This window comes from Vipera ursinii, assembly GCF_947247035.1.
Source record: "Vipera ursinii genome assembly, chromosome: Z".
NCBI classification, from domain to species: domain Eukaryota; kingdom Metazoa; phylum Chordata; class Lepidosauria; order Squamata; family Viperidae; genus Vipera; species Vipera ursinii.
In genome coordinates, this window is record NC_139517.1 from 43599636 (window position 1) to 43612392 (window position 12757).

The following is a 12757-nucleotide window of genomic DNA, read 5'->3' on the forward strand; positions in this document are numbered from 1 at the left end:
GAGCTAAGTCTTCTTTTCTTGGATTTTTTTGAAGTCCGTGATCTCTCTGTACCACATTCTGGTGGTTCTTTAGTCCTTCCAGAGGGCTTTTAGTCCCCAGGCTGATGTCACCAGAAGCTTCGGTAATTGCTGTATGTAATGTATTTTGGATATCCAGCTCTTGAGTCCCCTCTGCATTTTCAGTTGTTCTTGCTCTGGGTCCCACTTGTAGGGCATTGAGTTCATTTGTACAGTCTTTTCAGCAGATTTTTATGAGATCCTTTTTCATCCAAATACTTTATTTAATTTACTCACTGATTTTAAGATAGATGGACTGTCAATTTCAATGGAATTACCAAGTGCCTCCTGAATAGGCAGATTGTCATAAGTGGGAGAATCGGTATTCCTTCTACAATTACAGTAATGTTTGAGGCTGGGCATAGAAGTTTGAATACATCCAGCCTTTTAAAATACACCAAAAGGATCCCAACAAAAAAAAGTTGGGTAGTAGATGTGGCAATACATCTCATGCTGCACATCCTCTCTTTGTCATCTGACACTAGTAAAGGATGACACACTCACACCTTCAGCTCCTCCTCCTCCTCCTTTCATTAATATATTATTTTCCACTTACATTCTGCCTGGGCAATGATGGAGATTGAGGCTAAGCTCCTTTCTCCGCTGTCTTCCTTGGCAGTTCCTTTAGCAATCACATCATTAAGGATCTTCCATGATCCATGAAACATCTTTTTATCTGGCTCCTCTATTTTGCAAACATTGCTTTTCTTTTCACTCACTACTTCTTCTGGCCCTTTGCCCATTAGGAGATCCTTTGGGGATCCGGTAGTTGGCTCTGTTTGGTCCTGGCAAGCTATTTCCATTACTGCCATCTCTTATTTTTGATATGTTACTAAAAGACAAATCCCAGGAAAAGAAGCATTAAATGTTAATTTTTAACATGTTCTGATAGAGCTTATGAATATTGATGATTACCTCTTTCTATACTGGACAATGAAAAGTGTTTTTTCTTGAAGGAAGCATATTACCTTGTAGCAGAAAACAAATCACAATACCTAAGTAGCTACGGGGCTACTTAGAAATCCCAAATCATCTTTTAAAAACACCTTTCAAAATTCAAAGGAATTAAGAAGTTACATATTCTAAATGCCAACAGCAAACATTTTAGCAAATATCCTGCAATTATTACAAATGTTTTCTTTTTTAAAATAAGGGACCTTTTTATTTTATAAACTATACTTAAAAGTGTTAAACTACTTTGAGAATAAACTTTCCTTTAAAGACACAGCCTTACATACACCCATATTTTGCATCTCTATTGAAAATGTATTTATAATGCTTGTTCTTATCATTTATAATTCTAAAGCTGTCCAGTTTCTCAGAGATAGACAATATACAAGCTGAAAACCGCAGAAAGAACAATTATCAGGCAATGGGAAGGTTTATTCAAATGCAGCAGACATAAGAACATCTCACAAAGGGAGATCATAAGCTGCCCTAACCCCAAACTTGGTGAAATAGTTAAGCCGTATTTAAAGAAAAGCAGGCTTGCAACTGGGCTAATCAAAGCATAAGGGACTATGAGAAGAGCTTCCCAATCCAGGAAGAGATGCAATTGGTGTAGAAGACAAATTTGTGAGAAGGCCTTCCTGGCTACAGCTATCACATGTTCTTTGACTAGGAATTTTGAGCAGGAGTGCAAGAAGAACTTCAAATTGTACATCAGTTCCATGTGGGGAGTGTAACCTTATTTAGAATTAGAGATACAAACTTCCCAGAACTGGAAGTTCATACCCACATCAGTATTTACTTTGTCTTGCTAGGGTTGAGCTTAAATGCATTGCCCTACAATCTTCGAGCACTGATTCAAGTACTTTATGGTATGAGTTGGTTGTCCACACTCAAGATGCACATGATACTGAGCTATATAATCAGCATGCCAATTACACCTGACCCATACAACGGATAACCTCACACAGGAGCTTCATATATAGTAAATGTTAATTAGAAGGAATAAGAGCAGGGGTATCAAAGAGCAGGTGGGGCTGAAGGGGATCCATTGTCTCCAACAGAGAAAGGTGAGACCATGGCGAGCACCATATCCTTGTCCACCAGAGGAGCCTTGTCATCCCTCTCAGGCCCCACAGAGGATCCCTAGCAGTACAGGGAGCTCTGGGCAGTGGAAGGCAAGTGCCCAGCCTTCCCCAAGGGGGTGCCTGGCTGTGCTTACCTCCTCAAGGCTTCTGCTGCTTGGCTTGCTCTCCTTGGCCAGGTTGCTCATGGTGTGTGCAAAAAGACAAAGGCTTCAGAATGGCCCACCCCCTCTCCATATTCTGACTGTTCAAATACTCTATAGCTGATGTAACAGCACACTCCCCGTCTGGTATTGTAAATATCACTATATACTGTATGCTATAACGGTAGTTATGCAAATACAAATAAATGTTTGTGATTTGCTTGTTGTCTTGAAGACCTGAAAGACATAAAAGAGGAACATGCATATATTGCAACAGTAACAACTGCAATTTCAGGCCTCAAATAGTCTAGATTAAAGTTTAAGTCACTTTTCTTCTTGAAGTCAGGATCCAACATTGGATCAGAATTATACAATGAAGAATCCTCAGAAGAGGAAGAGATATTTAATTGTGCTAAAATCAGGTATTTTTCTTCATTTTTTCCTCTTTGGAACATATTACAAGAAAGAAACTGACAAAGCTTGATGATGGTGATGATGATGCATTCACTCATGTCCAACTCTTGACGATTCTATGGACTAAGTCTCGCCACATCTTCTTATCTTGCAGTACTTGAGTTTCTGTCTGCCCTGTTTGATGTCAGCTTTGATGGATTACGGCCACCATGTTGTTTGACAGCCTGGCTTCCTTTTACTGCTAACTCTTCCAAATGTAATTACATTCTCCAGTGAATTCCCCACCTGACATGATCAAAGTAAGACTAGAGGGGGAATAGTCCCATTCTGCAACTTAGAAAACATCTTTATATTTTTCATTACTAAATTCTTGGAGATCACTTCAAGTGCCTGTGAAGGCACCTCAGAATCTTCAACTGGTCCAAAAAGCACTGGCACATACAGTATTGGGTGTTCTAGGTTTGCCCATGTTACACCTCTGTTGTATGAACTGTGCTGGCTGCCAGCTTCCTTCTGGGTGTAATTCAAGGTGCTGGTGATTACCCTTAAATCCCTACATGGCAGGGACCAGGATATTTGTGGGATCGCTTCTCCCTGACAGTATCTGCCTCCTTGGAGTCTTTCACTCTTTCTAGAGGGATCTCAGAAGTGAGCCTTTGCCTGTGGCTGTGCCTACCTTATGGAATACTCTAGTGGTGGGATTCATCTGATTTGTACCCATTCGGCAGAACTGGTAGCTAATTTTTTGTTGCCCAGGCCCAGAATGGAAGCGGCATCCACACAGAGAACTGGTTGTTCACATATTTGAATCCCACCACTGGAATACTCACCCCCAAATGATTCAGCAAGCACTCACTCTTTTAGCCTTTTGAAGGCTGTCAATACCTGGGCTTTTACCTGGATGCAGGGATGGAGAAAAGAATGTCTAAAGCCAATAGCAGTACATCCCAAGGGGATGACTGAGAAGCCTGGTGTTTGTTCTCATTTTATGGTTTTATAGTTATGGGTTTTATTTATTTATTTATTTTATTTATTTATTTTATTACATTTATATACCGCCCTTTCCCGAAGGACTCAGGGCGGTTTACAGGGTGATTAAAAACAAAAATACAAAAGTTAAAAACAAATTTTAAAAAAATTATATCCGTCCCTGAATAAATAAAACCCCAGTTAAAATTAAAATTAAAATTAAAGTTAAAATTCTCAGCCTGGGCCAGAGAGCTCGAAGAGCCAGGTCTTCAGGTCCCGGCGGAATGAATGGAGGTCGGGGGCTGTCCTAAGCTCCACTGGCAGCTGGTTCCAAAGGGCAGGCGCACCCACTGAGAAGGCCCTATACCTGGGTGTCGTCTGCCAGCAATCTCTTACCGGTGGCACCCTGAGAAGACCCTCCCTGTGGAAGCGCACTGGACGAAGGGAGCTTGATGCCGGCAGCAGGTGTTCCCTCAGATATCCTGGACCCAAGCCATTTAGGGCTTTATAGGTCATCACTAGCACCTTGAATCTCCCCCGGAGGGCAACCGGGAGCCAATGCAGCTCGCGGAGTAGAGGTGTTACATGGGAGTATCGGTAGTCATCCGCAGCCATCCAAATCTTTTTTATAGAGGTAAACATGTGGCATTCTACAATGCTTACTTTCTTATTCCATTGAAAAAACCCCACAACATTTCTGCAAGAAGGAATAATGTGTGAAATTGCAGATGTTTCTCTTGCTGACTGCAAAATCTGGACGATCTATTCATATACTGCATCTATAGATTGCAGGGGATACCAATTAGGTTTTCTGGCTGAGGCTGTCTTCTTTGAACATGGGCATACACCACTGCCAGTTTGGGGCAGTGGGTTTAGACATCAGACTAGACCTAGTTAGGTGCAGTGGTTTAGATATCAGGCTAGAAATCAGGAGGTAGCGAGTTCTAGTCACACCTTATGCATCTTAAATCTTTCCAAGAAAACTGCAGGGACTAATCTAGGTGGTTGCCAGGAGTCAACATAGATATGAAGCAACACACTTAAACAATGATAGCTAAATAAATAAATCCACCAAAAATCTTTATGCAAATCCCTCAAAACCTGTTAACCTAGAGTAGGCTGGCCACTCTCTTCTTAAAAACCTCCACTGTTGGAGCATTCACCACTTCTGGAGGCAGGTTGTTCCACTGGTTAATTGTTCTGTCAGAAAGTTTCTCCTTAGTTCTAGGTTGCTTCTCTCCTTGACTAGTTTCCATCCGTTGCTTCTTGTCCTGCTTTCAGGTGCTTTGGAGAATAGCTTGACTCTCTCTTCTTTGTGGCGGCCCAAGATATTGGAACACTGCTATCATGTCACCCCTCACCCTTCTCTTCATTAAACTACACATACCCAATTCCAGCAACCGTTCCCTATATGTTTTAGCCTCCAGTCCCCCAATCATCTTTGTTGCTCTTCTCTGTACTCTTTCTAGAGTCTCGACATCTTTTTTACACCGTCTCCGTCTTGGGTAGACCTGCACAACATAGCTCATAGCTTCATTGAATACGCAAGGCCCTTCGCCACAGCAAGGCAGTAATCCATGAAGGGGAAATTTAATCAATAGTATTTTACAAACTTTGGGAATTATTCAGCATTACAGTAGACATTCATTTACAAACTCATATTATACATACAAAGCTACCCTAAAGCTTTCTTTCAATAGATATATCAAACTTATAAAAATCCATGCTAACTACTTAAATCATTAAATTTAAGTCACTCCCTCTAGTTTGACTTCATGGAATGAAACCTCTTTCTTCTCAGGAGCGTCTTTCAAGTCTCTTTTCTTCAAGAAATTCTCAGCCTTATTTATATCCATGAAAAACAACAGTCAGAGAGAGAAGATTCCTTGGGTGTTTCAACTGCTGGTCAAGTCTTCACTGGAAGTGAGAAAAGATCTATCTCGACATGTGTCTTGTCTGAGAAAGGTATTTAATAAGAAACCATGAAAGATGTTTCTGGGCACATACAGACCATTGGAAGTTTACTAAGAACCACTTTAAGAAATGATTTGGACAAAAGAGATCAGATGACATTAGATGACCTGACCTGACCAAAGGATTCAATATAAGTCCAACCTTACCTGGGTAAAACTTAGAAAATACTCTTAATGTCTTTGCTGACGTCTGAGTCTTGAAAAATAGCAATAGCACTTAAGATTTATTCCTGAACCAGAGTTGCCCCTAAAAACCTGAGCAGTCTCCGTGATGAGAAATAAGCATTCTTCATCAGCTTTGGCTGATAAGCTAGTTGTCGTTTTTCCTGCAACTGACAACCTGCCCACCTTCACCCTCTTGCGATCATCTTCCCGAGTGTGTTGTTTTCAAAGAGTCTTAAAATTTCAGTAGGCCAAATAATGCTGCAAGATTTTTGGAGACGGAGCAATTTGCTATGCCACTCCAGTGGTTTATTAGCTGCCCAGGATGTTTGTGGACTCAACATCTAATGCTATTTTGACTTGGGACTAAATTTTTAGAAGGAGCATGTCCTCTCACATCTTTCAGTTTGTACCATGAAAACTTTTCCAAAGGTTGTTTTATTTATTTATTTTTGCTCCTGACAAGTGAAGTGAAGAAAATGGAATGCTTTGACTGAAAAAGGAGAATAGTCTTATACACCTATTTATTTTTTATTTTACCATCGAGTGAATTTTGTTTTCCCCCCGTCTTTTTAATACCTATTAATGTTTTCATTGTGTACTGTAAGTGTGGATTTTTAGTCATACTGTGAGTCTTCTTTCATTCCCTGCTAATTTTTTATGTCACAGTTTATAGTCATAGTTTTAGTTACAGATATACAAAGATCTGATACCGTATTCTGCATTTGGGAACCCGAAAATATTATTGAAGATTTTATAGAGATGCAATAAATAAATAATACATACATATGGGGTAATCCTGCCACTATACAAACATCATGTGGATGTTCTACACATTTGTAAAACATCCTTCTGGCACCACGAAACCTATAGATTTTATCATTGCTAGCCACTAGGGCCATGAGTAATAAGACCTTTAGCCCAACACAGTTGTAGTGGTTCCAGATGGGAGAATGGCTATTATGAAATATTTTTAAGCCTCAGGATAAGGGTAACAATAACAAAGATGAATGAAAAATAATGTATTTAATTATAAAATATTTAACAATAAACAGTGCTTCTTAGTCTTCTTCATCTTCATCTTCCTCCTCCTCTCCCTCTTCTGAACTTCTGTAGATAGAAAAGGAATAAAAGATATTACAATGTGCTTATAAAACTTCTAATAGGTCTCTTCAACTTTTGTCAAGCTGCTATTATTATTATTATTATTATTATTATTATTATTATTATTATTATTATTATTATTATTATCGATCGAGAATCCTTATTCTTTTCTGAGAAGAGCAAGGTTTTCAGTATTTCAGACCTGTTGAATTTCTGCCATGCTGAGTAGTTACCATGCAGAAAAGAGCAGAAGAGAGCAACTATACGTAGCAAAGATCAAGGGAGTCCAAAGACTGGCTTGTCAAAGTTCTGCCTCTTGATTGCTCCTACTTGCCTTTTCCAACTGTTCAAGCCATTAAAGGTAGGAAGATAATAGAAATTCAATACCCATTTTTCAGTTTCATGTCAGAGCCAATGACACTGCCAGAAAGGGCTTGAAAAGAATAGTGAGAGATTATGAATAACTAGGCAGGATGGCAGGTGTTCAGAGCGCAAGCGGTGTTTTCATCCATATTTCCAACAAAAAGTAGAATGGACACATTGTTAGCCCTCTGCTAAGAAGCAGAGAATCAGCAATGTTGTCACTGTTTGCTTTCCTATCAGCTTTCTCTACTGGTGCCTATCTTGCTAAGAGCTTTATTGATGCACAACACACTGCCTCATGAAAAATGAACTCATTGATTGAATTAGCCCAGTGTCCTGGGTTGGCACAACACCTGGAGATATAAACTAAGCAACCGTATTTAGTATCTCAAGTGAACCCAGCCTAAATACGGTTGCTAAGAAGACAGCTCAGGTCCTGAGATTATTAACCATTGTAGGAGCTGCTCTAAGAGGATTCTAATGCAGAACGCAGGATGAGAAGCAATTTCAACAATGCTCTGGTAGCCAGGCGCCTTAAGGGAAGAGGGCTCGGTAACCATCTGTAGAATCTTCTCACAACAGCTACTTTGGGTCTGGCAGCATCACTTTCTATCTAGGATGGGGACAGGGAAAGAGAGAAGTGAAGCCCTAAGGTGAGCAGTAAAACAAGCTTCCAGAAGCCTTCCAAGAAGACTGAGGAGAGAACTACTGTGCTCTGGCTTCCCTTTTTTGACATGTTTGAATTAAATTAGTTTTTACAACATTAATAAATGTGTTAAGCTGCCTTGAATTGCCTTATGGGAGTTGGGGACTTATACGCATTTGTTTAATAAATAAATGAAAATTTCTCTGTCCCTATAAACCAACGTCTGTGCTCAATGAAAGTTATTTCAATATAATTTGGAATAAAATGGATGCAGTTAAAAACCAAAGTACCGTTTATCCCTAGTAAACCACTCTTTGGAAGGATTCTTACTATGGCATCCCAGTGTAAATGTACTTAGGAGTAAAACACACTATATTCTCTGTGGTTCATCTTGAATTGGTTATATAGGTCAGGATGCATATTCTTACATCAAAATCAGAATTTTAACAGGCAGAACACAATGCTATCTTGCCAATTGAGATAATTTAATGAATCCTTTGAGTTTCCGTTTGTTTGTTTTCCCCACTTCCTACCCTTTCTCAACAATCCTCAAATCCTTTTCTCTAGTTTGCCAACTGTAGTTCACCCCCTACCTTGCATTACTTTCTGTCCTGAGCAGTACAGCTAATTACTAGTATGCAGTATTGCAGGTAACTCTGCCCACAGCCAGAAGTTACATCCTGATCAGCGCAAGGTTGACTCATCCGTTTCTCTTCCTGAGGTTGGTATTGCTCCCAACAATACTTTCCCCCATACTGTTGGGGGCGTTATTCTGACACTATAAATATATCAGAGGGGGCTGTAAAGGAGGGCTTTTCAACCTTTTCAGAGATCGTACCACTTTTAGGGCACGAAAATAATTGAGTACCACCAGTGCTTAGCAAGGGGTCAAAAACTTGATGACTTAAAAAAAGTGGGGGATTTTGGGTTTTATTCTTAGATTCATTTGTTGTTATAGAAATGGCTAGTTTATAATATGGAAAAGTACAAAGTTGAGGTTCAATATTAATGCTTCCTTCTACTGCAGCAGAGAAAGTGGAAGTCTATGCCTTTTCTTTTTCCTTTCTCCCCCTCACATTTTTCCTTTTTTCCTTCACCCTCGCTGTCTCTCTCTCACACACACTTCTCCCAGAAAGCATTTCCCCCTCTATCTTTCTCCTCATCGCTTCTCTAACAAAAGCCTTTTCTCGTCTGTCTCTTTCTCTGGAGTCTTTTTTTTCTCTACCTCTCCAGCCCAAACTGCCTCCTTTTATAGCCTCTCCTGTCTCCGCCCCCCACCCTCCTTTCTCTCCCGGGTGTGCCGGAAGTGCCCATCCTGGGGCCTTTGTCTTGGCCCAGCAGCCCTGCAGCTCCCCCACTACTCTTGTGTAGGCTAGGCAGGGTCGCGTACCACCTGCCAGCTGCCAATGGCACCACAGGTGATACACGTACCACTGGTTCAAAAGTCCTGCTGTAAAGCACTCTGGGGTGGCGTGCAAGTTTAAGTGCTATTGCTTTTGTTAAATCTGCAATTCCAGATTCTATTAAAGCAATCATTGTATATTTTAACAGACATTGGAAAATATCATCCCCCCAAAATGAATCTATTAATAAACTCTAGAACCACCTAAAAATAACGGATGCTCGAAGCTAGTTTTTCATACCCACTAAGCGTATCTTTGCTTTGTATGTCCTGCATTCTAACAAAGAAGCCACACAAAAGAAAATCTTCTAAGGAAAAAATCTCCATCCCTTTTTTATATTTTTATCCATTTGGAGTTAGAGTTAGAAAGGAATAATAGTTTTATTGTTTTATCTTTCATTTTAGATTTCATGCTGTTTTAATTATATAGTGCTCCAGCTGAGAACTTTATTAATTTACCATTTCCATTTCTAAAAAGAGCCATTTGTTAATACCTTATTGCAACTTTTCTGACTATTCTTCAAAGAGTAAATATAGGATCCAATTTAAATTAAATTGAAAAGCAAAACTGAAAAAGCCTCCAAACTGTTAGAATCAGATAGATAGAAAAATGATGGGAAACTGCATCCACATGTATACAACACAAACATACAATGAACGGACAATAAAGGAGTATCTGCTCCGTTTTGTAATAGGTGTTTGATATTCCGGAACTGGAAAAGGTAAAAAAGGTTTTGCTCTTTTCTAGTTTTTCTCCTTCCTTTTCCTATTTCCTACTATAACTTCTTCTTTCTACTGATGAACAATGAAATAAGCAAGCTATTAGATGTTTTATGCATTCAGTATCCTATAAATGTGGATCTGCAAATGCATTCTGAACCACTTCAAAAATTCTTAAAGAGAAATAATCCCGACTTGCACACTGTAGCTACTTACGCCTTCTTTGAAGTGCCTTCAGTTCCTTCTTCTTCTTCTGTTCCTGAAGCCCTGATTAAAAAAATAATAATTTAAAGCAGAATTTAAGTATTGCTCTGGCAGCAGTTGAATATTTTATCATCACCTGGTCAGCTTGGCCTAGTGATTTATTTGTTTATTTATTCAATTTAATTCCACCCATCTTGTTCCAAAGCAACCCTGGGAGGCTTACAGCACTGAAAGCATTAAAACCATGAAAGATAAATATTTCTAAGATGATAAAAATGAAATTATAATAAAGACAAAGTTAATAAATAAAAGATAACTAAAAGATATAAGATGGGCAGGGAGCAGGATGCTCAGGTGGGGGGAGATGGGATTGTCTCCTAATTCATCCACCACCTCCTGGGTGATGCTCCCCTCTTGGGGGGCCCAGCCATCTGGCAGAGCCAGGTCTTCTTTCCCTTGTGGAAGGCCGGAAGAGTGGGAGCTGATCTCAGGAGCTAAGATCTTCCAAGGGGGAGGAGCCACAACAGAGAAGAGTCCTTCTACTGGACCCCACCAGCCAAAATTCCTTGACTGACAGGACCTGCAGCTTGCCTCCTCTGCTGGCGTGGTGGAGTGGGCCAGCCTCAGTGGGTGCGACTGCTCCTCAAGTAACCTTGACTTATGCCATGCAGGCCTATAAGGATAATGGCCAACTCTTGGAACTGCACCCAGAAGCAAACCAGCAACCAGTGGAGCTCTCAGAACAGTGGTGTAACATGGGCCATTCTAGGGACCACAAGATCTTCCTGCACCAGTTATTGCTTGTATGTAAGCTTGCTTTTTTTACGGGTCCCTCATGCATTTGAGCTATCATTTTAGTCCTTTTCTTCCAAATACTGTTGCCTTAAAGTTGCTTTTCTTGTCTTTCCAAATTCAGTTACGAGAATTTTATGAACAGGACATCAGTAAGAAGGTGCTCTTTCATCTCACATTGCGGTCTCTTCTGTCGGGCTAGAGGACAATCAACCTCATATTTAATCCTTCTTATTCAAGCCCCAGTCAAGTTGGAACATAGTTTGCAGGTAAATTAACTGTCATGGTTTTGACAAATGAAACTCTTCAAAGAACTTCAAGGCATTGTTTACCTAAAGAACCTTTAATAGAATAGCATAGCTTCGGCACATACATGGTTGAAGCTGAAATCTGAATTCCCCTCCCCTAAACACATAGTATCAAAGCACAATTCCCACCTTTAATTTGCAGTCATAAATCACATTCTCCAATTAGTTTAAAATGCAAGCTTTCCCTCCTGTTTCCAACCCGCCATTCTTTATCATCTCTTATTTCAAAAGCCCCAGAATTGACATAAGAGAATTGTTATGTCTAATTAATTCCCATCGCATTCCTACTGGCACTTCTCCATTCCTATTGTGCCAGCAAGAAAATCAATTTTGTAGCATCATTAACTCAGTTCACTTGCAAGTAGAGAGAGTGAGAGGACTTCATAAAATCTTCCTTAATAGGGGCACCAAAAATAAATTATGCCTCCATGGGAGGAAGGCACTCTCTGCTGCTCAAATTTGAGCAGCAAATAATTTTGGCCAGTTTCTAGCACCCAGCTAGAAACTCTCATTTGGGTTTGGGGAGTGGAGCAGTCTGGAAAGAATGGTGCTTTTTGCCTTGTATTTTTCAACCAGGTTAGCGAGTGCTAGAACTAGGAGGCATCCTGTGATTGCTAGTTCTGCTTCCCCTGATCTGAATTTTTAATTCAGAATGATCTTAGAATCTGAAATGTCTTCAGCTACTAAAAATGGATCTTCTATTTTTCTAGACCAGGAGGAATTAGGGTATTACAATTCTGCATGCAGTCTATTTTATATTTAATTTATATATGTAAAGTTTTTTGGGTGTATAGAATTGTTAATTTTAATAATAATGAAAGTGGAATAGTAACAGTATAAACTAGATGTTTTAAATAAATGCATCATGTAGATGACATGGGGGGAAGAGGTCTGAGTTAAAGAACAGTTCTTGACAAAATGTTCTTTATATATATATATATATATATATATATATATATATATATATATATATGTGTGTGTGTGTGTGTGTGTGTGTGTGTGTGTGTGTGTGTGTGTGTGTGTATGTGTGTATGTGTATGTGTATATGTATATATATATATATATATATACATATACATATACATATACATATACATATACATATACATATACATATACATATACATATACATATACATATACATATACATATATATATATATATATATATATATATATATATATATATATATATATATATATACATATGTTTCAAATGTTAACTATTTAGATTACCTTGCTAGGCCCCAAACATGGGGCAAATCTTTATTTCCTGTTTTCAGCCTATCTTGAAGGCTATCGAACAGGCAGTAGTCACACCGGACAATTCATATATTTGTGTAAATTACTAACAAAGAATTAAAGGGAAACTGGGATGCATTTCTGACTCTTTAGTCGTCCTCAGCCAGCCATACCCTTCTGAGATTCGAACCAGGGCTGATTGCATATGAGGCAGTGTTATTTGCC

General features: G+C 39.3%; 1 protein-coding gene across 1 annotated transcript in view; it reads right to left on the reverse strand.

Annotated features, from left to right (window-relative positions):
• Positions 1 to 6812: 6812 nt before the first annotated feature.
• Positions 6813 to 12757, reverse strand: part of LOC310649274 (uncharacterized protein) — a gene marked incomplete at its 3' end in the record, with an annotated part of 29159 nt that continues 23214 nt past the window's right edge. Inside the window, exons 7-8 of the mRNA XM_083377575.1 lie at positions 10203 to 10253; positions 6813 to 6861 (exon numbers count right to left, since the gene is read on the reverse strand). Coding sequence (XP_083233701.1) covers positions 6813 to 6861; positions 10203 to 10253 — 100 coding nt within the window. The remainder of the gene's footprint in view (positions 6862 to 10202; positions 10254 to 12757) is intronic.